This window comes from Oryctolagus cuniculus, chromosome 14, assembly GCF_051225735.1.
Source record: "Oryctolagus cuniculus isolate XC-2025 breed Fujian yellow rabbit chromosome 14, ASM5122573v1, whole genome shotgun sequence".
In the NCBI taxonomy this organism is placed as follows: domain Eukaryota; kingdom Metazoa; phylum Chordata; class Mammalia; order Lagomorpha; family Leporidae; genus Oryctolagus; species Oryctolagus cuniculus.
The window spans coordinates 2,886,384-2,911,123 of record NC_142880.1 but is presented as its reverse complement, the minus strand read 5'-3'; the positions used below and the strand labels follow the sequence as shown (position 1 = coordinate 2,911,123).

At 56.0% G+C, this 24,740-nt stretch overlaps 1 protein-coding gene and 1 long non-coding RNA gene across 2 annotated transcripts in view; one reads left to right on the top strand and one right to left on the bottom strand.

Moving 5' to 3' along the window:
- DMGDH (dimethylglycine dehydrogenase) overlaps window positions 1-24,740 on the top strand; it is a 62,372-nt gene that overhangs the window by 14,528 nt on the left and 23,104 nt on the right. Inside the window, exons 5-13 of the mRNA XM_070056319.2 lie at window positions 3,115-3,319; window positions 10,488-10,736; window positions 13,207-13,405; window positions 15,942-16,111; window positions 16,466-16,619; window positions 18,425-18,590; window positions 18,921-19,051; window positions 20,146-20,363; window positions 22,829-22,986. Coding sequence (XP_069912420.2) covers window positions 3,115-3,319; window positions 10,488-10,736; window positions 13,207-13,405; window positions 15,942-16,111; window positions 16,466-16,619; window positions 18,425-18,590; window positions 18,921-19,051; window positions 20,146-20,363; window positions 22,829-22,986 — 1,650 coding nt within the window. The remainder of the gene's footprint in view (window positions 1-3,114; window positions 3,320-10,487; window positions 10,737-13,206; window positions 13,406-15,941; window positions 16,112-16,465; window positions 16,620-18,424; window positions 18,591-18,920; window positions 19,052-20,145; window positions 20,364-22,828; window positions 22,987-24,740) is intronic.
- LOC149122219 (uncharacterized) lies at window positions 16,971-24,607 on the bottom strand. The gene is made up of 2 exons (XR_016220334.1): window positions 24,431-24,607; window positions 16,971-22,077 (listed from the first exon to the last, which is right to left on the bottom strand). It is a non-coding gene; the product is annotated as an uncharacterized LOC149122219 (long non-coding RNA).

Genomic DNA, 24,740 nt, shown 5'->3' with positions numbered 1-24,740 from the left:
GGCAGCAGGAGGAGGCGGAAACCCACAGAGCAGGCAGCGTTGTCAGAGGTGCAGGAGCCCTGGCCGGAAGCCCCTTGCTGCCCCATGGCGCCCGGGAGACTTGGGGAACAGATGAGCCTAATGAGAACATTGCCCTGTCTCACGCGGCCGGCGTGTCCTCTGCGCTCTGTTCTTTGTTTTTCCGGCAGTGCCTGGCCTGGAGCCCTAACACAACACCGATGTTCCGGCATTGGGTGTGGGACGATTGAGTCCCGGGAAGTTGTTTTTCCTGATCACAGAACAATGACGTGAGAAGTAAGCTCACTTGGGTGTGAAAAAGTCTGAAATCCATGCACGGGTTTTCCTAATAGGCATTCCCGTGAATCTTTTGAGGAGCCCTCATGGACATGGATTTCAAAGATTTTGTCGCAAGATAAACTTTGTAATTCGATTTTACATGAACTTAAAAAAGCCCTCGTGTTTACCGTGTGGATTTCACAGATTACACCGTTCAATGTAACTAGTTGGGGCGTCGGGATTAAGTTTGCTTTCAGAAACCAGAATCATAGGGCTTAAACAAGGTAGGAGTTCAGGGGCGGGCATTGTGGTGCTGTGGTTTCGACAGCCCTTGGGAAGCCCGTATCCCACACGGGAGCGCCTGGGTTCAAGCTCCCACTCTGCTTCTGCGCCAGCTCCCCGCTGGTGCCCACCACAGAAAGCAGCAGGTGGGTCCCTGCCACCCACAGAAGCCCTGGCTCGTGTTCCAGGCTCCTGGCCTCAGGCAGGTGGGAAATAGACCAGTGGCTGGAGGACCTCTCTCCCTTTCTCTCCCCCTGCCCTGCCTCCCCCCTCCCAAACAAAGCAAACAAGGCAAATTCCTAGTTCTGTTTGGGCAGTCCAAGACTGTGAATGGTGGCTTTCATAACGAGGAATGCAGGGACTCGGCCCCCTCCCAGGTGGTCACTCTGTCATTTCTAGAGTGTGACTTTTCTGTTCTTCCTCCAAGATGGCTGCCAGAGCTCCAGCTATCACATTCGCATTCCAGACAGCGGGATAGAGAAAGAGACAAGGAAGGTGTACAGGGCACGTGCCCATTGTCTTTTTAGTGGTTTGTGAGGGACTGGCATTGTGGTATGGGGGAAAGCGGCTGTCTGCAATGCCGGCATCCCCATATCGGCAGTGGTGCGTGTCCTGGCGCTGCTAATGGCCTGGGGAAGGCAGCCGAGGGTGACCCGAGTACTTGGGACCCTGCTCCTGGGCCACCTCGGCATTGCAGCCATCTGGGCAGTGAGCCGGCGGGTGGAAGACCTCTCTCTGTCTTTCTGTCTCTCCCCCTCTCTCTGTGACTTTGACTTTCAAGTAAACCCATGTTTAAAAAGTAACAACCAGGCCGGCGCCGCGGCTCACTAGGCTAATCCTCCGCCTAGCGGCGCCGGCACACCGGGTTCTAGTCCCGGTTGGGGCGCCAGATTCTGTCCCGGTGGCCCCTCTTCCAGGCCAGCTCTCTGCTGTGGCCAGGGAGTGCAGTGGAGGATGGCCCAGGTGCTTGGGCCCTGCACCCCATGGGAGACCAGGAAAAGCACCTGGCTCCTGGCTCCTGCCATCGGATCAGCGCGGTGCGCCAGCCGCGGCGGCCATTGGAGGGTGAACCAACGGCAAAGGAAGACCTTTCTCTCTGTCTCTCTCTCTCACTGTCCACTCTGCCTGTCAAAAAAAAAAAAAAAAAAAAAAAAAAAAAAAAAAAAAAAGGTAACAACCAAGCTGGCTGTGGCAGCTGCCGTGGGACGCCCTGGAGCCGAGGTGGTAGTAGTTCTAGTTCCCAGGTAGAACCACTGGCCACCAAGAAGCTTGGGAGCAGGTCTGTGTCCTTTGTGGCGTGTGAGTCCCACTGCTGTTGGGGGAGGGAGGGGGAGGCATCACTCATGGTGTGAGGGGAGGGAGAGTGGGACGTCGCTCATGGTATAGATGCGGCTCGCATCTGATCCATCAATGCTGGGGTGGGGGTGACACAGTCGAGCATCACTAAGTGTCTGGTGACAGCTGTGTCTACACTGGGGGACGACAGGCTGTGTCTACATTGGGGGACGACAGGCTGTGTCTACACTGGGAGGTGATGTGCTGTGTTACACTGGGGGATGACAGGCTGGTCTACACTGCGGGATGACAGGCTGGTCTACACTGGGAGGCGACGTGCTGTGTCTACACTTTGGGACAACAGCTGTGTCTGCACTGGGGGACGACAGGCTGTGTCTACACTGGGAGGTGATGTGCTGTGTTACACTGGGGGACGACAGGCTGGTCTACACTGCAGGATGACAGGCTAGTCTACACTGGGAGGCAATATGCTGTGTCTACACTTAGGGATGACAGCTGTGTCTACACTAGGGGATGACAGGCTGTGTCTGCACTAGGGGACAACAGGCTGGTCTACACTGCAGGATGACAGGCTGTGTCTGCACTGGGGGACGACAGGCTGTGTCTACACTGCAGGATGACAGGCTGTGTCTGCACTGGGGGCCGACAGGCTGTGTCTACACTGGGAGGTGATGTGCTGTGTTACACTGGGGACGACAGGCTGGTCTACACTGGGGAATGACAGGCTGGTCTACACTGGGGGCCGACAGGCTGGTCTACACTGGGAGGTGATGTGCTGTGTTATACTGGGGACGACAGGCTGGTCTACACTGGGGGATGACAGGCTGTGTCTACACTGGGGGATGACAGGCTGTGTCTGCTCTGGGAGGTGATGTGCTGTGTTACACTGGGGACGACAGGCTGGTCTACACTGGGGGATGACAGGCTGTGTCTGCACTGGGGGCCGACAGGCTGGTCTGCACTGGGAGGTGATGTGCTGTGTTACACTGGGGACGACAGGCTGGTCTACACTGGGGGACAACAGGCTGTGTCTGCACTGGGGGACGACAGGCTGTGTCTGCACTGGGGGATGACAGGCTATGTCTACACTGGGGGACGACAGGCTGGTCTACACTGGGGGATGACAGGCTGGTCTACACTGGGAGGTGATGTGCTGTGTTACACTGGGGAAGACAGGCTGGTCTACACTGCGGATGACAGCCTGTCTGCACTGGGCATGCGCACGCCCGCTGTGACACTGGCTCTCTCTGACCGGTGCAGGTTCTCGCTGGGCTCTACAACCCCGGGGACGGCCACATTGACCCGTACTCGCTCACCATGGCCCTGGCCGCCGGCGCCAGGAAGTACGGAGCCCTGTTGAAGTACCCTGCCCCGGTGACCTCGCTGGCACCCAGGTCGGACGGCACGTGGGATGTGGACACGCCTCAGGGCTCCGTGAGAGCAAAGCGCCTGGTCAATGCCGCCGGTGAGCCTGGCACCTTTGTCAGAGGGGCGAGGAAGCATGGCTGGGGGGGGGGCTGGGCCTGGGCAGCCCCCGGGGAGGCTCCCGCGGGAGCGTGGCCGCGCGTGGCTTTTGCTGTGTGCACACTGCTCTGTCCCTGCCTGTCCACAGCAAGTTGAAGTTTTTCTCCGTTTTCTTCTGCTCCGGGTATTTTATTTATTATTATTTTACCAAATTATGCCTGTTTTTCCTGTGTCTGCTCTTTCTTTCTTTATTGGTGATAACCAAATCCTGGTGTTCAAACTCACTTCTGGCTTTTTCGGGCCGATTTGCCCGTCTGGGTTCTCTCTCATCCAGTTCTGGGCAGTTTCCACTCCAGCAATGGGCTGTGTCATGTCATCCTTTGTCTCCCAGACATCAGTACGCTTTCTGTAGGTTACTTTGTTGTACTCAGACTCACAGAGTAGGGAACCCGTCTGAGCTAGGCCGCCCCCACTCACCTTCCATCGGCACAGGGCAGGGCCAGCAGGACAGCGCTCCGTGGCTGAGCCGCACAGCGGGTGGCATGGGACTGTGTCTTTTAATGCTGAGGGAACACATGTCTCACAGACCGGTGGCTTAGTAAATCACTTTCTTTTTTAGAAAATATTTATTTATTTGAAAGGCAGAGTGACAGAGAGGGAGAGAGAAAGGAAAGCAAGAGAGAAAGAGAGATCTGTCTTCTGGTTCCTTCCCCCACATGGCCACAACAGCCAGGGTGAGCCAGGCTGAAGCTGAGAGCCAAGACCTCCATCTCTCATTCGGGTGCAGGAGCCCAAGCACTTGGGTCATCTTCCACTGCCCTCCAGGTGCATTAGCAGGGAGCTGGATCAGAAGTGGAGCAGCCGGGACTTGAACTGGTGCCCATCTGGGATGCCGGCACGGCAGGTGCAGCTTAACCCTCAGTGCCATGACACTGACCCCTTCTGAAGTCACTTCCGACCGTCACACCTGCAAAAGCAGACGCCACTGGAAGTGTGTGTGCCATCTAAAACGGGCGAGGAGCTAATATTTTCTTGCAGTTCATAGTGGTTCACTTAAAACCCAGGAGAGACAGGAGGCCATAACTCATGTTCACTGGGTCATTGCCTAAATTGTAAACTGAAATCGGTCTTTCCTACGTACAGATCAAAACGCATGCCCCAGACATGCCGGAAGCACGGGCCCTAGCGTCGTTTCCTCTCGGATGGAGCTCCCCAGGGCACTTCCCTCTGGTCCTTGGAAAGTCACAGCTGCAGTATTGGAGGGTCCCAATTAGTATTTCTGATTTTTTCTAACCCATGCCTCCTGTTGGAAAAGCATAGACGTCCCATGCTGTCTTCACTATAATTTGAGATTTAAAAAAATGCAAAATGACTTGCGTGGAAAATGAAAGCAATGGCATAAAGTCACAGCGCCTTGGGTCTGAGCCTCTCCTGCTCCCCCATTCTCCTCCTTGCACCCCATCTCCCACTGCCCCTGGGACCCCCCGGTTTATATTCTGTAAGAAAATCGGAGGCTGTGAAATCATTCACACTTTTCTCTGAGTTTCGAGGATTTTCCGTAACCTTTCAGTGCCTTTCCTGTTCTCACGAGTTCAGTTCCTGAAACCATGGGATGGTTTCCATGGTGACAGAAAATGTTACACACACTGACTCCCATATGCCGCACCTGTGGCAGACCTGGCTAATCAATCCACGCACTTGTTGGTTGGGATTGGACAAAGCCACACCATTTTTCTCAACACAGTGCTACTGGTAGCCACACGTTGCCAACTCATATTTTGAGAACTAACCTAAAAGACTTTACTTTATTTGTTGATTTCCTTAAATGAGCAATTTTTATTTCCACAGTAAGTTGCCATTGGAATGTGTTTTTCTAAACCCTGTGCTATGAGGAGTCACAGATGGGGCACATGAGTGACCTCCAAAGAGGCCTGACCCAACCAGGACCCTCGTCAGCAGAGGTCACTTCCTGTGGGGTGGTGGGAGCAGGCTCAGGGGTCCTGGTGGCCCAGACTTGGGAGGGCAGGTGGCTCTGCATAGAGTAGTGACCGGGTCTTCTCTCCCTCCACGCCCGAGGCCTCGCCAGCCAGGCACCTGCAGGCAGCGCCTCGCTGAGCCTGTGTGGCCTCTGCTGTCTGTGCTGTGCTCTGTTTCGTTTTCCTCTTCCCTATCAGCTTTGCCCCTTGACTTCCTCTCTCCTTGTGCAGTGGGCAAAAGTGGCCGGAGGAGATCAGCCTTATTACATGGCAGGAGGTGTGTGGAGGGTGCTGTGTTGAATTATTTGCAGCTATGTAGGAAAGAACAAAGAACCAAGTCCCTCGTGTAAGGGTAGAAGGCTCCCAAGGGTGACGCCCGGTGACCAGGGAGTGGGGCGGGGGAGAGGTTTGGATGCGGTGCTTTGTAGAACCTAAGCTCACGCAGAGCGGAGGTGCGCGTCCAGGCCGCATTGTGGGGATCTGAGCTGTGGGAGTGGCCCAGCGAGACCAGGACCAGCCTGGCCCTGAGGCCAGTTCCAAAACCTAAAGTGACCAGGACAGGGACTGGCCTTGTGGCGCAGGGGGTTAAGCCACCACTTGTGGTGCTGGGTCCCATATTGGCCAATCCACTTCTTCTTCTTCTTCTTTTTTTTTTTTTTTTTTTTTTTTTTTTTTTTTTTTTTTTTTTACAGGCAGAGTGGACAGTGAGAGAGAGAGACAGAGAGAAAGGTCTTCCTTTTGCCATTGGTTCACCCTCCAATGGCCGCCACGGCTGGTGCGCTGCGGCCGGTGCACCGCGCTGATCCGATGGCAGGAGTCAGGTGCTTCTCCTGGTCTCCCATGGGGTGCAGGGCCCAAGCACTTGGGCCATCCTCCACTGCACTCCCTGGCCACAGCAGAGAGCTGGCCTGGAAGAGGGGCAACCGGGACAGAATCCGGCGTGCCGGCGCCGCAAGGCGGAGCATTAGCCTAGTGAGCCGCAGTGCAGGCTGGCCAATCCGCTTCTGATCCAGCTCCCCTCTGAATCGCCTGGGAAGGCAGTGAGCTTGGGCCCCTGCCACCTGGTACACAGAGACTTGGATTGAGTTCCAGGCTCCTGGCTTCTGCCCGGTCCAGCCCTGGCTGTTGTGGGCGTTTGATGAAGGAACCAGTGGATGGCAGCACTCTCTCTCCCAATCTCACATCGCTCTGCCTTTCACATCAACCAATCAATGTTTGACAAGAAAACAGCGACCAGGCTATGGACTCAGAAGTAGGACCCGCATGTGGAGGAGGTGACGGCTGCCCGGGCTTTCACACATCTTCACACAGGGAGCCCGCGGTGTGGGCTGTTCCCGACGTGGTCCAGGGTGGTGGGGTCTTGGCCCAGAGCCTGGCCTTGCCTGCCTTGGAGCTTGGCCGGTTCAAAGTTACCGGCAGCAGGAAATGAGCTAAGAGGAAGGTAAAGTCCCCAGAACAGGGCTCCCACGTACAGAATCCTGCCAAGAATTCGCTGTACTAACTTTATGAGTGTTATGTGCCCGCGGCTGGGCCAGGGTCAGCTTTTCATGGTGTTTTTGTAAATGGCTCAACTCCTGCCTACTGTCCTAACCACTGCCAGTGTCCGCTCTGCTGGGATGTTGAAATCTCACACTTGGTAGGCGGGGGCGGGGGGGGGGGGTAGAGAGTGGCAGGGGTTGGGGCAGGGCCTGGGTGAGGAGTGCAGGGCCTGGGTGTGGGAGTACAGGGTCTGGGTGAGGAGTGCAGGGCCTGGGTGTGGAGTGCAGGGCCTGGGTGAGGAGTACAGGGCCTGGGTGTGGGAGTACAGGGCCTGGGTGAGGAGTGCAGGGCCTGGGTGAGGAGTGCAGGGGCCTGGGTGAGGAGTGTAGGGGCCTGGGTGTGGGAGTACAGGGCCTGGGTGAGGAGTGCAGGGCCTGGGTGAGGAGTGCAGGGGCCTGGGTGAGGAGTGTAGGGGCCTGGGTGAGGAGTGCAGGGTCTGGGTGAGGAGTGCAGGGTCTGGGTGAGGAGTGCAGGGCCTGGGTGTGGGAGTACAGGGCCTGGGTGTGGGAGTGCAGGGCCTGGGTGTGGGAGTACAGGGCCTGGGTGTGGGAGTGCAGGGTCTGGGTGAGGAGTGCAGGGGCCTGGGTGAGGAGTGTAGGGGCCTGGGTGAGGAGTGCAGGGCCTGGGTGAGGAGTGCAGGGGCCTGGGTGAGGAGTGTAGGGGCCTGGGTGAGGAGTGCAGGGCCTGGGTGAGGAGTGCAGGGGCCTGGGTGAGGAGTGTAGGGGCCTGGGTCAGGAGTGCAGGGGCCTGGGTCAGGAGTGCAGGGGCCTGGGTCAGGATGTAGGTGCCTGAGTGTGGTCTGGAGTTGCATTTATGCAAGTGCTCTGGGCAGCAGAGACACCCCTGCGAGGGGCTATCCCAGGACAGAGACTGCAGGGCTGGGAGCACCCCAAGATGCTGACCTCCTGGTGTGCGGCAGGCTGGCTTGCGCTGGGGCTAAGTGGCTGCACATGGCATCCTCTGCCCCCCACCGCCCCTCCTCTGCCATCAGCAGCTCAGGGCAGGCACTGTGTCTCAGGACGCACGCTTTCCCTCTGCTCTGTGAGTGCCTGTCTGGACTGGTTTCCAGTGCACGGGTGAGGCCGGAGACGAGGTTTCCCGTCGACTGCAGAATTTTCTGATCTGGATGGTCAGAGCTGTGGTTGCATCCTGTGAAGCCCAAGGGTCAGCCTTAAAGAATTGCTTCATTTTGTTTGATCTCTGCACGGTCGCTGCTAAACCGGCTTGTGGAAGCTTCACCCTTCACTCTAACCCCATTTCTCTTTCTCCCTGTGTCTTGAAGCCATCGAGGCCATTTCCATCGCACTTTTACTGCCTCCTCCGTTGTCACTTGGGTAATAATGCTGGATTTGGGAGTGCCTTCTCCTCACTTGTCTCTTCCATTTGAACCTGGTGTGTGTGTGTGTGTGTGTGTGTGTGTGTGTGTGTGTGTAGGAGGGCAGTGAGCTAACAGGGCTTGAAGTGTAGTCCTGACTAGATTTAGGTTTATTTAATTGCTATATGGGGGAATTAGACACATGGTTGGCATTGACCAACTGACACCAACGCTATAAGGCGGAACAGTTTAGAAGTTCCTGTGGGATTCGAAGTAATATAGTTCTCTGATGCTTCTGCTTACGTTTCCCTTTTAATGATGAAGCGCATTAATAAGCAAGCAGTTGAGCCTAAAATTCATAGATATGTCTGAATAGGACAGAAAATTTGTTTTCAATTTATGTTTTTAATTGAAACAAGTAGACTGAGGATGCCACAGTGATTTGAATTACTAGGTGCTTTGACTTTTTATCTTTAAAACCGCTCTAGTGTGTATAAATAGAAAACGTGACTTCACTGTATCTTCCTACAAAGTGTGGAGATCAGCAATTCTTACCTTCCTAACAGGCAGGAACAAATTCCGCCTCTGAAATATCGAAAGACCCACACACAGCTCTGCCGCCCACGGGCTGATTCCTGGTTTGCGGATGGGCACCCTTGCTGGGGTTTTACAAGAACGCCCAGCTTAGCTCTAAGGCCAAAATGAAACAGCAGAACACACGGGTGCTGCCTGGGTGCTAAGCAGACATAAACCTTGGCAATGAGAGTGTGTAATCGGGACTCCCAGGCTGGCTCATAATCGGAGACGCTTCCCTAGCTGTGAACCTCAGGACGATGGGGTCTTCAGACTTCTTAGACTCTGAAAAGCAACTGAAAGGGAAATGGTAAAAACTCTAACGCATGAGGTGCCCAAGTAGGATTCTCCATTCCCCTGCTGTGACCCCTGGTGCCTTCGGCTCTTCTACGGGAAAAGACTACAGGAACTGATAAAGCCTGGTGGGCGTCTCCCCCAGAGTATATTGGAAGGGTCTTCCTTTTTAAAAAAAACAATTACTTATTTGAAAGGTAGAGTGTTAGAGAGAGGCAGAGCGAGAGCGAGCGAGCCATGCTCTGTGTGCTGGTTCACTCCCCGAATGGCTGCGACAGCCCAGTCTGGGGTCAGGGCCAGGCTGAAGCCAGGAGCTGGGTCTCCCGCGTGGGTGCGGGGGTCCAGGCGCATGGGCCATCCTCCGCTGCCTCCCCAGGTGCATCAGTGGGGCTGGATCGGAAGTGGAGCTGCTGGGACCAGAGGAGCTCTCTGACCTGGGATGCTGGTGTCGCATCTCTGGCTTCACGGGCTGCGCCACCACCCTGGCCCCGGGGTCTTCCGTGTACGCATTATGTAAAAGCCACGCATGGGTCTCAAAGGAAATTTTGTCTTTGAGGCCCGTTTCTGCATGACCTCCGTGATGAGGCTGGGTCACACTGTCACTGTAAGTGGGCGGAACAGCCCTGCCCTGGTGGAATTCCGGACAGCAGCGTGTCCATGACCTGACTGCAGCCAGTGCCGGCTGGGTTCTGTGGACCTTGTCCATGGGGCCTCTGCCTCCAGCTGGCCATCCCCATCCACAGAGGATGACTTCTGTCTTCCTTACCCACACCTGTGCATTTGAGTTGATTATTCTTTTCTTTTGAATTTTGAATTTTCGAATTTTTGTGTGTGTGTGTGTGTGTGTTTTTTTTTTTCCATGTTGCTCATGGGCAAAATCCTTTCTCAGGACTGGAGTTCCCTTCCATTGCAGCCATCTTCAAAATTCCAGGCAACGGGAAACATTTCTTGTCTGCTCCTCCCCCATTCTAGTTATTTTTTTTTAAGATTTATTTATTTATTTGAAAGGCAGAGTTATACAGAGAGAGAAGGAGAGGCAGAAAGAGAGAGAGAGAGACAGAGAAGGAGGTCTTCCATCCGCTGGTTCACTCCCAAGTTGGCCACAATGGCCGGAGCTGCACTGATCCGAAGCCAAGATCCAGGAGCTTCTTCTGGGTCTCCCACGTGGGTTCAGGGGTCCAAGGACTTGGGCCATCTTCTACTGCTTTCCCAGGCCACAGCAGAGAGCTCGAGTGGAAGTGGAGCAGCCGGGTCTTGAACCCGCACCCACATGGGATGCTGGCACTGCAGGTGGTGGTGGCTTTGCCCGCTACTCCACAGCGCTGCCCCACTCTGCTTCTAGTCTGCAGCGACGGAACGTGCAGATTGTTCTGACGTTCTGCGAGTACTCAAGCCGTCGGGTTTTAGTAGGAATTGCTGTGATCACTTGCCCTGTGTGTGTGATGACGCTTTGTAACGATTGTTTGACTTAGGGTTTTGGGCTCGTGAAGTGGGCAAAATGATCGGCCTGGAGCATCCTCTCATTCCGGTCCAGCACCAGTACCTCGTCACGTCCACCATCCCCGAGGTGAAGGCTTTGAAACGAGAACTCGCTGTGCTCCGCGACCTGGAAGGATCCTACTATGTGCGCCAGGAGAGGGATGGACTTCTGCTGGGCCCCTATGAGCGTCAAGAGAAGATGAGACTTCAGGACTCCTGGGTCACTCACGGGGTCCCTCCAGGTGGGTCAGGACTCCTGGTCACTGACGGGGTCCCTCCAGGTGGGTCAGGACTCCTGGTCACCAGCGGGGTCCCTCCAGGTGGGTCAGGACTCCTGGTCACTGACGGGGTCCCTCCAGGTGGGTCAGGACTCCTGGTCACTGACAGGGTCCCTCCAGGTGGGTCAGGACTCCTGGTCACTGACGGGATCCCTCCAGGTGGGTCAGGACTCCTGGTCAGCAGTGGGTCCCTCCAGGTGGGTCAGTACTCCTGGTCACCAGCGGGGTCCCTCCAGGTGGGTCAGGACTCCTGGTCAGCAGTGGGTCCCTCCAGGTGGGTCAGGACTCCTGGTCACTGACGGGGTCCCTCCAGGTGGGTCAGGACTCCTGGTCACTGACAGGGCCCCTCCAGGGGTCAGGACTCCTGGTCACTGACGGGGTCCCTCCAGGTGGGTCAGGACTCCTGGTCACCAGTGGGGCCCTCCAGGTGGGTCAGGACTCCTAGTCACCAGTGGGGCCCTCCAGGTGGGTCAGGACTCCTGGTCACTGACGGGGTCCCTCCAGGTGGGTCAGGACTCCCGGGTCGCTGTCGCCCCCCTTTGCGGCTTGCCTGATCCGGTTCAAGGTTTGCATGCAGCAGCTACGGTGCTTCTGTGGAGAAGCAGGACAGGTGCTACAGGCGGGACGTCTGCCCTACTCAGGATGGAGCCACGGAGGACAGCGCAGAGAGGGGCTGGGTGCTGCGCCCGGGGAGGGGAGGCTCAGGCCCTGGGCTCCTGTGGGAGCTGCTGCCCTTTCTCCCTCGCAGACTGTGCAGCTGGGACTGCTTTGTGCTGTTGTCTTTCAGGAGCGGGTTCTGCAGAGCTAGATTCTGTGTTTTTATTTGAAAGGCAAAGGGAAGGAGGCAGATAGAGATCTCCCATCTGCTGGTTCACTCCCCAGTCGCTCAGAACAGCCAGAGCCCAGCAAGGCAGCAGCCAGGAGCCAGGAGCTCCATCCGGGTCTCCCCGCAGGGGGCAGGGACCCCAGTATTTGAGCCGTCAGTGCTCCCTCCCAGGATGCAAGTTAGCAGGGAGCTGGGTCAGTGGGGAGGAGCTCAACTCTAACCAGGCGCTCAGATGTGCATGCCCTGGGCTGCCCCAGGTGACCTGAGCCACCATGCCTGACGCCTCCCCCTACAGAGCTGGATGGAGCAGGGGGCTTCTTAAGGAGGTTTCTCAGGTTTTGCTATTTATAGGGAGGCACGGAAGCATTCCTGGGAATATGGAGAAGTGGGGGAGGTGGCAGTTGGAGAGTCACGCCTGGATCAGTTAGGGAATGTGCCCACCTCCCCTGTTCCTGCTCCCCTGCACTTGCGAAGGGCAAAGCTGGGCAGGCTCTGTGCACCTGGGCCCCAGCAGCCTCACTCCTTCCCCCCGGGGAGGGCTCCCCCTCTGCCTGCCTGTCCCTGGCAGCCGCTACTCCATGCCAGGGTTGGAGTTCAGCAATCCCAGCTGGGGTGGAGGCCGGGGAGACTGCTCTCCGTGCCTGGGCTGAGGCCCACATGTCCAGGTCCACCCTGTGGTGATGTCTGGGCCTCTGTGTGGCTGACCCACTGTGCAGGCCCCAGCAGGTGCAAGGGGAAGCCCCCCGTGGGTCCCTATTTTGGGAAGCTCCTCTGTGTGGCCTCTGAAGCCTCGGCGATTTTAGGCCAAGATGATGGTGCTCCCGACCCGCCTCTTGTCCCAGAGCACAGCCCCTGGCTGTGGGTGGGGGCTGGTGGAAGGAGACCCCCCTGCCGTTCCTGAAGGGAGAGTTGGAGGGGGTCCCCAACCCGGCAGCCCAGATTCTGGAGTAGTGTCCACTGCTCCCAGTATCCTGGAGAGACATCTACCTCGGGAGTGAAACAGGAGCCGCTTTTTCTCCTTAAAGATTTAGTTATTTGAAAGTCAGAGTTAGGGAGAGAGAGGCAGAGACAGAGAGAGCGCTTTCACCCACTGGGTCACTCCCCAGATAACTGCAATGGCCAGGGCTGGGCCAAGCTGAAACCAGGAGCCAGAAGCATCCTCCAGGTCTCCTATGTGGGTAGCAGGGGCCCAAACTCTTGGGTCATCTTCTGCTGCTTTCCCTGGGTCATTAGCAGGATGCTGGATGGGAAGTGGAGCCATAGGGGCGTGAACCACCTGTGCCCACATGGGATGCTGGCATTGCAGATGGTGGCTTTACCCGCTATGCCACATCATCAGCCCGCGGGGTTTTTTTCCTTCCAAAACTGTGGTTGGATTAAATAATGGAAACTTAACAGGTATGCGTTCAAATGTTCTGTTAACTAAAAATGATGAACTGATTTTATTTCAAAAACAGTGGCATTGATGGTACAGATAGGGAATATCAAGTGTAGATTTAAAAAAAAACAGCAGGCAGCGGCTCCCTGGGCACCTTCCGCAGACGGCCCCACTGGGGAGTGCCCGTCCGTGGGGCTGTGGCGCCCTGACCCCAGTGGCCGGCTTTGCAGGTTTTGGGAAGGAGCTCTTTGAGGCCGACCTGGACCGGATAACAGAACACCTGGAGATTGCCATGGAGATGATCCCGGTCTTGAAAAAGGCTGACATCGTCAACGTGGTCAACGGCCCCATCACCTACACCCCTGACATCCTGCCCATGGTGGGGCCCCACCAGGGGGTCCGCAACTACTGGGTGGCGGTAGGCTTCGGGTGAGGCTCTGCGCTTCTCGTAGATTCGCTGTTTTAGCTCAGTCTGCTCCACCATCTCTGGGAAAGAAGCATGGTGTGGGAGGGACGGGTGTGTGTGTGTGTGCGCGTGTGTGTGCATAAGAATTTTCTACCCTTTATACCCAGGGAATAATATGAGGAACACTTATTCTGTTCTATTCTTGACAGGCAGAGTTAGACAGTGAGAGAGAGAGACAGAGAGAAAGGTCTTCCTTCCGTTGGTTCACCCCCCAAATGGCCACCATGGACGGCGCGCTGTGCCGATCCGAAGCCAGGAACCAAGTGCTTCTCCTGGTCTCCCATGCGGGTACAGGGACCAAGGACCTGGGTCTTCTTCCACTGCCTTCCCGGGCCACAGCAGAGGGCTGGACTGGAAGAGGAGCAACTGGGACAGAATCTGGCGCCCCGACCGGGACTAGAACCCGGTGTGCCGGCACCGCTAGGCGGAGGATTAGCCTAGTGAGCCACAGCGCCGGCCATGAACACACATTTTAAACACTGACTGTGCAATGGTATAGTCTCTGGAATAGTTTATAAGGATTAGCGCTCAGGAGCATAATGGTTTTCCGGAACTTTCTCTGTATTTCCTGCCATTCCCATTATTCTTGGCCCTTTCCATGTTGGGTATCCTCAGGTGTGCGTCCTCACTTATGACCCTGTTGACTCGGGTGTCTCATTTCTAACCTTTGTGCCATGAATCCATGGATACTGATGTCACACATCCTATACTGTCCCATCACAGCTTGGAAATTCCATTTGCCTTCCACACATTAGTTGGCTGTTTCTTCTGTTGTCCACAGTGCTTGCACTCTGTGACCCAAGCCTCGTGCCTGGCTGCCCAGGGAGTACTCACTGCTGCCCTCCTATTCTCCTTGATAAATATCCCTGTAACAAACTGACCACGCATTTTTCTAAAATAGCACCACTGCTGTCTCTGGGTAGGAGAATCAGCATTTCTAGTCTTGGCTGAGGTTCCCTGGGCATTGGAAACTCTGCTTCCCACTATTGAGCTGCTGTCATTTGAGATTCCCTGGCTTCTATGACTGATGTCTGCTCGTGGGGCTCCTGTGCTGGGCCCCCTCCTAGGACTTGGCTCATTCAGCTCCTACCAGCCTCTTTACTTACTATAGAGGAACCCAGAGAAAAGGTCTTGGTTAGATGTGCGGGAGAAGGTAGCAGGGAACATGGCCAATGTGCAGCTGTGACGCTACGTTCCAATATCCAACATGCAATCCTCTGCTGGGTTTTAAAGCATGTCCTGCAGAGAGACTGTGATGGTGAGAGTCCGCCTGTCCCCTTACCATGTCCTGTGCAGGGCTGTGGGGGTGAGAATCTGCCTGTCCCCTTACTGTGTCCTGTGCAGGGCTGTGGGGGGGTGAGTCTGCCTGTCCCCTTACCATGTCCTGTGCAGGGCTGTGGGGGGGGGTGAGTCCGGCTGTCCCCTTACCATGTCCTGTGCAGGGCTGTGGGGGTGAGAGTCTGCCTGTCCCCTTACCATGTCCTGTGCAGGGCTGTGGGGGGGTGAGTCTGCCTGTCCCCTTACCATGTCCTGTGCAGGGCTGTGGGGGGGGGTGAGTCTGCCTGTCCCCTTACTATGTCCTGTGCAGGGCTGTGGGGGAGGTGAGTCTGCCTGTCCCCTTACCATGTCCTGTGCAGGGCTGTGGGGGTGGGTGAGTCTGCCTGTCCCCTTACTGTGTCCTGTGCAGGGCTGTGGGGGTGAGAGTCTGCCTCTCCCCTGACTGTGTCCTGTGCAGGGCTGTGACGGTGAAAGTCTGCCTCTCCCCTGACCGTGTCCTGTGCAGGGCTGTGGAGGGGGGTGAGTCTGCCTGTCCCCCTGTGCAGGGCTATGGGGGTGAGAGTCTGCCTGTCCCCTTACTGTGTCCTGTGCAGGGCTGTGGGGGTGTGAGTCAGGCCCTCCCCTTACCATGTCCTGTGCAGGGCTGTGGGGGTGTGAGTCAGGCCCTCCCCTTACCATGTCCTGTGCAGGGCTGTGGGGGTGAGAGTCTGCCTGTCCCCTAACCACCTCCCATGGAGATGGGAACAAGTGCCTTCCCCACCAAATGACTTGTTCCCTGCAGAATATGGGATCCAGCGTTCCTGTCCCCAGTGCCCTCCCTGGATGGTGCCCTTTTGGCTTCAATGCTGCTGAGATCACGTCCCTGTGTAGTGACAGAGGTCGCCTCCTAAGGGAGCCGGGCTGGACCGAGTCTGCCGTGGCCAGGACTCTTACACGACACACGCTTCCCCTACACAGTGGCCTCCTTCCCTGCCGCCTGTTCCATACCAGCCAGGAGCTAACTTGCAGCTGTGCCACTCTTGAGACTGCAAACAAAGGAGCATGTTGGGTCTGGATGCCTGAATACGTGGTTTTTAGGACCAGTGGACAGTGTAGGGCCCTGGTACTTGTGAGTTCTAAGAACAGAGCCCTCCAGCGTTGAGGCCCTGTGAAGTATCCAGATGTGTTTGGTGTTTGAAGCCAGCGTGTGTCAGTGACGGGGTTTCTGTCTGTGTTTGGAAGCTACGGCATCATCCACGCTGGCGGGATCGGCAAGTACCTCAGCGAGTGGATCCTGCAGGGGGAGCCTCCTTTTGACCTCATAGAGCTGGACCCCAACCGCTACGGCAGATGGACCACTCCCCAGTACACCGAGGCCAAAGCCAGGGAGTCCTACGGGTTCAACAACGTGGGTAAGGGGTGAGCGTGTCCGTCTTGTCCGCCACGCACCCGCAGGGCTGCCTTGCACAGCGGTGATGGTGGAGCACTTCCTTCTGCGGTGGTGAGGGGCCCTGGGCAGCACGGTGCCTCTGAGACCCAAGGGGTGTGTGCACTGGCGCCTGCTCTGTGGAGCGCAGAATGGACTTCAGATCCTGATTACTGAGGATGTGCCTTACGTTATCCTTTGAGGGTCGGTGAAGGTCACGGCTTTGTGTTTTACGTTAAGTACGTACACACGAGGTGCTTCGGTGTCCATCTGCTGGGTCCCTTTGTGGCGCTGTGCTTCCGGCTGGCTGCTCTTGACCGTGCCTGTTTGCCCCGTGCAGTCGGCTATCCTAAAGAAGAGCGCTTCGCCGGGCGGCCGACGCAGCGGGTCAGCGGGCTCTACAGCATCCTGCAGCCCAGGTGCTCCATGGGCTTCCACGCAGGCTGGGAGCAGCCGCACTGGTTCTACAAACCTGGCCAGGACACCCAGTACAGGTAAGGCAGGGCCTTGACCCAGGGAGAAGCCACGAGGCGGGGGTGGGGCGGCAGAGAGGAGCCCCTTGCCCTCCCCACAGCGTGCTCCCCAGCCTCTTCCTACACAGGTCATCTTCTGGCTGGAGTTGTGGCTGAGCCTGGGTGACATTGACCCCACGTGTCCTATAACCGGACCAGGCGCCACCCCTCATGCGGGGTGTTTTCCTGATGCTCTGCCTTTCAAATGAAAAATCTTGCTTTAAAAATGGCTCAGAGCGAGGGCTTTCCTACCCTGCAGTGATGGCACAGTTGATAAGCTAGGGGAGAACATCGTTTGTTTAGCGTTTCATTGAGCACACCACAAGAATGTCCTTTTTTTTTTTTTCTTTCAAGTTTTACTTTATTTATTTGAAAGAGCAGAGCGAGAGCGAGATAATCTTCCATCACTGGTTCACTCCCCAGATGGCCGCAATGGCCAGAGCTGAGCCAATCCAAGGCTGGGAGCCTGGAGCTTCTTTGGGGTCTCCCACATGGGTGCAGGGGTCCAGGTATTTGTCCCATCCTCCACTGCTTTCCCAGGCCCTGTAGCAGGGAGCTGGATGGGAAGTAGGGCAGCTGGGATGCAAACCCATCCCTATGGTGTGCTGGCGACGCAGGTGGCAACTTGACCACAGTGCCAAACGCCAACCCCACAGAATGTCCTCTGATCCCCCGCCACCACCCTGTGTGTCACATGCCATTGTTGCACTGGGTTTAGTGGTCGTTATATCTGTTTTCTCATGAGAGTCCAGAAACCAAGAGAAAGCAAAGAGCAACCTGGTAGTTAAGCAGTGACCTTGATTTCCAAGCCGTCACTTTGCTTCTGTAGATGGGTTTGATGTCTGCTTAAGGACCTAATCTAAATGGTGCAAAGCGTAGGAGGGGAGGGGCAGTTCAGGAACACATCTGGGCTCCCTAAGCAGCCAGTCTAGAGTACACAGTGACCATATCGGGGTTGTTTTCCCCTAAACCACTCAGACAGGCACCAGCTCTCTTCCTCACTGCGGGCTCTTTGGGTCCGGCCACAGTGTCGTTTGCCATCTTCACAACTAAACTGATGGGAGCTGGCTTTGCAGCCTACGTACCCCCCTCTCCAGCTTCAATACCGTGTTAGACGTCCACCTGGGGAATGGGAAATGATGTGTCATCCTGTTGGGAGACCTCTGTCCATGCCCAGGCCTGAGATCAACCAATACAGGCCTTGGTGGTCACTTGGTGCCTGTGCTCCGAAACAGGACGCTCTGGGCCCAGACCCTTGCTCCCGCCGGGGGTGGGCCGATGGCACGGGCATCACCTGAGAGCCCGCTTGGACACACTCCCAGGCCCCAGCCCAGGCCTGGGGCAGCAGCACCTGGATTTGAACAAATGCAAGCAACTAGTGTTCACATTAGCATTTGAGAAGCCCTGGGTCTGAGAGCTCCTCCCCCTAGATACTTTGCATTAATGAAGCCCCACCACTGGTGGCTTCCAAATGCTGCCCAGGAGACTGTGGCGTGGGAGGCATGAAAGGCACCGGCCTTCACATCCAGACTCCTCCAGCTCAGAGCCGCGGGTCCGGTGTCACTGTGGTTAACGAGCGCTTCCCTCGCTGGGCACTGGGTCCAGGGGGCGGATGAGTTACTTGGGAAGCCCCACTTCCAAATCACAGTCTCATCTTCCAGCTCTCAGCCCTTGCCTCCACCCTGTAGAATTTTCCGGATGAGTGGAGTTTCTTAAAGTGTCCTTGGTCCTTACTTGTTCAGAAAGTGAGCGACCACCGTTTAATAACACCACCTATTGGGTTCCAGGCCCAGCTTCCGGCGCACAAACTGGTTTGAGCCTGTGGGGTCCGAATATGAACAGGTTATGCAGAAGGTGGGGGTGATCGACCTGTCACCCTTCGGGAAGTTCCACATCAAAGGCCGAGACTCCGTCACACTGCTGGACAATCTCTTTGCCAACGTCGTCCCCAAGGTAAACACAGTGTCCGGAGTTCCCACCCGTTTCATTCTCCAGCTCCTCATTTTTCCAGAAACCCATGTTATTTTAACTTCCGGTTGACTGAACTGTCACTCAGGACTTGCGACTTTGCTTAACTATGTGGACAGGAAGTTAACCGTGACTACCATTAAGTAAAGTGCAATTTTTATGATAAGTAGTTTTAAATAACTGTTGACATGGAGACCTCGATGTTGATCTTAGGTTTTGGTTTGCGGGTATGAAGCTGATACACACGTTGCACGTCGCATGCTTTTCATGGCTGACAGCCACATGTCTCACGCCACACTGCCTGCTCCTGTGCAGGTGGGCTTTACCAACATAAGCCACATGCTGACCCCAAGAGGCCGAGTGTATGCCGAGCTGACCGTGTCTCACCAGGCTCCCGGCGACTTCCTGTTGGTAACTGGTTCCGGGTCAGAGCTCCATGACCTCAGGTAAGGGCGCACCTGGGGAGGAACCGTGTGCCTCACACCGAGCTTCCTGTCACCAGGACTTGAAAGTGCAACTGTAACTCTTGTTAGGCCTGATTATTTCACACAAACGTCACACAGAGAAGTCTTGGGGTGAGGACCCCTTGCAGCCGTCAGACGGACCCATGAGCGGGGCCGTGATTCTGATCTTCCCACCTCCCACAGGTGTGAAGCGTCATCGCTGTGCCAGACTCCTCACCCCTACCCCCACGTGTCCTCACAGCGGTGCGGGGCGAAGCAGCTTGCTCCAGCCAGCCAGTCTCGGCCCCTCTCTTGACTGTCGTCTGGGGCTTTCCGCCCTGTGGGTGACCCTTGGTGCTCTGCGGCCCCCAGCTAAGTTGCTGGTCGGCCTTCATGCGTTCTTAGTCTGCCAGGACATCTGTGGTCTCTAGTCTAACAGTGCGGAAATCTTTGGAGTGTCATTATATTACATAATGCATGGCTTCCCCTGATGGGTTCTCACCACTGCTGTGGAATGATGCGAGTCACGCGTGCCCATCCGCGATGGCTTCGCTTCGTGTAAATCCAGACAGGAATGTCACAGTCGACCTGCGTAGCTTCAGTGGCCACTCAGTGAGTTCGCCAACCTCCCGCTGAACTCCAGTAACTCGTCAAGACTCAGGAACTGGACCTGGAGTTTTCCTGGTGCTGTTAGGGCACTCGCACGTCTCCTGGCAGGTGCACTGTTGACCTGTGGTGGCCCAAGTGTGCCTCCTGTGTACAGATTTCAGGGAACAGTGGGTTACTGTTCATTTTTGGCGCTTGAATCATTCGTTTAAATGCAGTAAGGCTGTCACCGTCGGAAAGAGTCACGTGCAGAGACAGTTTCAACTGGAGGGTGCTCTGTGCTGTGGAAAATCGCCCCCAGGTTTGTAAGGCGTGACTTAGAGATCGCTGAGTGTCTCAGGACTGGGCTTCCTCAGTGCTAACAGCAAGAAATGTCTCTCTGGGGGCTCTCTGATGATCCCAGACACAAAGTGCCTCTTCACGGAGATCGGGTGTCACCAGGGTGCCTTATCCAGGCAGTATTTCACACGATGATTATGTCTTGAGCACAGATGGATTGAAGAAGCAGCCATCAGAGGCGGATATGAAGTTGAAATCAGCAACACCACCGATGAGCTGGGCGTCCTTGGTGTGGCCGGGCCCCGGGCAAGGCAGGTCCTGCAGAAACTGACCTCGGAGGATCTCAGCGATGGCGCCTTCAAGTTCCTCCAGGTCAAGCCCCTCAAGGTCGCCCACGTTCCCGTGACGGCCATTAGGATCTCATACACCGGTAAGAACCAGAATAGCCCGAGGGCTAAAGGAGCTACCAGAAATGTGCGTGTGCACTCACTCACAGGCACACATGCTCATCTGCTCACACTCAACTTCACAATTCACACCTATACACATACACCCACACACAATCATGTACACACTCAGAGGCTCACACATACAGCTACTCACACCTACACAATATACTCTCACAACCTCCTCATGCACTAACACCCACACCACAGTCTGACACACACACTCACACCTACCCACACTCACACCTGCATGTATACGCTCCTCCCTACTCATATACTCACACCTACACACATACACACACTCATACCTACCCACAGCTACATGCATGCACTCACACTCTCACACACCTACTCATACACTCATACACATACATACTCACACCTACACACATACACACACTCATACCTACCCACAGACAGCTACATGCATACACTCACACACCTACTCATACACTCATATACATACATACTCACACTTATACACATACACTCACACCTACCCACAGACAGCTACATGCATACATTCAAAGTCACACACACCTACTCATACACTCACACCTATACACATACACACACTCACACCTACCCACAGACAGCTACATGCATACACTCACACTCTCACACACCTACTCATACACTCACACCTACAAACACATATACTCATACCTACACACATACACACACTCACACCTACCCACAGACAGCTACATGCATACACTCACACTCTCACACACCTACTCATACACTCATATACATACATACTCACACCTACACACATACACACACTCACACCTACCCACAGACAGCTACATGTATACACTCACACTCACACACACCTACTCATATACTCACACCTATACACATACATACTCACACCTATACACATATACACACACTCACACCTACCCACAGACAGCTACATGCATACACTCATTCTCACACACCTACTCATACACTCACACCTATACACACATATACTCACACCTATACACCTACACACACTCACACCTACCCACAGGTACATGCATACTCCCACACACCTACTCATACACTCACACCTATACACCTACACACACTCACACCTACACACAGCTACATGCATACACTCGAAGTCACACACACCTACTCATACACTCACACCTACATGCAAACATACACACACCTACCCACACTCAACTCACACCTACACACACCCTCAAACTCACACCTCTCCCTACTCTCACACAACCACACCCTCACACATACACTCAAACTTGCACACACACTCATGCACATACTGTCATTGACACGTGCATCCCACCCACCCACACGCTGACACGCTCTCACACCCACACACTCACTGTTTTCCACGTGGCTGTGAGGGAGGTCTCCTCTGCCCACCTCCCACTCTGGAGAGAGCTCCACAGGTTTCCTGTCTTGCTCCAGGTCCGTAGCTGACTGTGGGGCAGAGTAGCTGACGAGTGGGAAGAGGCTGTGCTGGGGTAGAGGGATGTCCAGGCCAGCAGACTCTCTGGGGACACTCGGGGCGATGTCCCTGGGACAGTCTCCTCTCGAGCCCCCTTCCTAGGGCCTTGCGTTGTTAGGAAGGCTTCCTCCAGCCCTGACAGTGTGCACGGCAGCCAGCGGCACAGACAGGAGTGGTCGGGCTCCAGTTCCCTGCTGGTGCTCGGGCTCACGGACAAGGTCCTCCAGGCCTCCCTGTCGGGTCCAGCAGAAGTGCTGTATGCCCCCAGGCTCCGCCCAGCTGCAGGTGGCTCCTGTTCTGGGGCACACCGAGGGACCCACCCCATCCCCATCAGCCCTCAGCACTGGGAGCAAGGGGCACCTGGTGATAGAGGCCTCAGCTCCTCCCAGGGTCGCCTCCCCCTCCCACCCCTCCACCCCTACCCTCGTCTTCCCGCAGCCTGTGGCGATGGTGAGTGAGTAGAAGCCCCCAGGACTCCCTGGGTGTGGGTTCCCTTTCTGCTGATTTTTGCCTGCAGTCCTGATGGTGAATGGAATGGGCAGAGGGGAGACGTGGGACGTGGGATGTGGAACATGGGATGTGGGACATGGCTCAAGTCCCAAGCCACAGCTCCCCACAGCTGTCTGCTGGTTGTTTGTAAGCCCGCTGCTTCTTTGGGCAATGGGGTTGGTGTTGGGGTGTCTGGACTTGAACCCCCTATCTTGATCAAATTTACGACAACATCATTCACCTACAATAGGCCAGCCTCGTGGAGAGGCTGGGGTCCAGGGTGCAGATTGCCCATCTGTGTGGCGAGAGCCACGTGCCACGCACCAGCCTCCACGTGGGAGTCAGGGCTGGGCACGGCGGCAGCTGGTGCCCCAGGACAACTTTTCGCCGGCGGTCTTTTACCCCCGGCAGTGCCTGTGGTGCGTGCGTGTGGTGTTCTGGCGGCCAGGCGTCAGGCCTGGGGCCGGCAGCCCTCACGCTGCGCGTGTGTTGCAGGCGAGCTGGGCTGGGAGTTGTACCACAGGCGTGAGGACTCGCCGGCCCTCTACGAGGCCCTCATGAACGCCGGCCAGGAGGAGGGCATCGCCGACTTCGGGACCTACGCCCTCAACGTCCTGCGCCTGGAGAAGGCCTTCCGCGCCTGGGGCGCCGAGGTGCGAGGGGGCCCCTCACCACACCACGGGGCCGGCGCTGCTTCCCCTGCGCCTGGGGTCGCCCGGGCTGGGGGGAGGAGGTTTCGTACTCCATGAGGGCTCCCTGGCCAATGTTCCTGGGAGTTCCGCCCGCACCTTTGTTCTGCTGATTGCTCCCACAGGCTGGGTTGGCCCCTGCCTCTGGCCTGTGGGATGGAGCACCCAGTTCACATCCCTATCTCCCGCATTTCCTCCTCGGCTCTCGTGTTTCGGTGAATTGACACGCATTCCGTGGTCAGGGCCACGGCCCAGCATGCCTTGGTCTAGCCTTTGCCCACCACTCCTCCCTCCCTCCCTCTCTCCTCTCCTTCCTTGGCTGGGGGAGGGCAGGAGAGAGAGCGAGATAGAGATGGTGGGTGGGGGCGCCTCCATCTATAGGTTAGCTCCCCGAATGCTGCAGCAGCCAAGCGGGGAGCCGGGACTGCAAGGCAGGCGTCCCGTGTGGGTGTCAGGACCCCACTTCCCCGGGCCACCCGTCCCCCCTCCCAGGGCCTGCATTGGCGGGGCGCTGGAGTAGCATCTGGGGCCGAGTGTGAAAGAGTCGCTCCCGTGTGTGACACGGCACACCAGCCAGCACCTTCCCCGCCAGGCTAGGCCGCTCCCCAGTCCCTCTCGGAGCAGTGCTGTCCCTTCACACGCCTTGGTCACGGGCACGACTTCTTAGTCCCCTGTTGTCCCCGCCCTCGTTTTACGCACAATCCCGGTGCCCAGCCTGGCCCAGCCCACACAGTAAGCAGCCGGGCAGTGGTCAGACAGACTCGGCCTTATCTGTGGTGCAGCGGGCTCTCTCTGGGCTTCTCACTTGCTCAGATTTGATTGTTTCCTTGGAAGACGTTGTGGTCTCAGGCCTGAGAGCCGAGATAAGGGACAGTGATTTAAAAAATAAAAGTCCCAGAGTGGGGACTCCCGGGCCTAGTTATCTCCATCTCAGCACAGCGAACTTTACAGAACCTCTGCTTCCCGTAAGCGCTGGATTCACCCTGTGGCACCGGAGAGTCTATCGAGGGCCAGGCGCTACCAGGCTGAGATCTGACGCCTCTCCATGCCCCGCTCCCCCACCTCCACCCCTACCCCTACCCAAGCAGTGTGTCGCCCGGTCCCGGCCCTGCCAGCTCCGGTGGTGCTAGAGCGCCCTCTAGTGGTGCTGCATCCCTCAGGCGTCTCTGTTTTTTTACTTAAGAAATTCTGAAAATTTGAGCAGATCAAAATTAATTTGAAAGAAGCTCCAATTGATTAAGAAATACGAGACAAAATTTTCTAGCACGTAAAACAAGTTACTGTTTGTTTGGATTATGCAAGTGCTGAGTTGTCTTTGAGATTTTGACCACTGTTGAGGGAGGAGGTTAGATTAGTTAGTTCCCTTACAGTCAAAGTGAGCAACAAAACAGAGACAAAAATCACTCACTTCCGGTCCGTTGCCAAGTACCGGCTCAGCCCCAGCTGGGTTTATAGGGCAGCGATCCCACTGCATCTGCAAAGACTGAAACTCAGCGTCTGTGTTCTTCTCAGTTCTTCTTTCTGAGCTCAGGAGAAGCCGTTTCCTAACACCCGCCTTTCCTTCTCCTTGCACTGATGGTTGGATGATTGTAAAGTCGGTAAATTACATAACTTTCCCAAACCCACTTACATAAAGTTATTACATAAGAGGTGTGAAGGGCTATTTCTAGAAGGCACACAGCTATGTGCTACCCCTTCAGGTGTTGGTTAAAATAAAA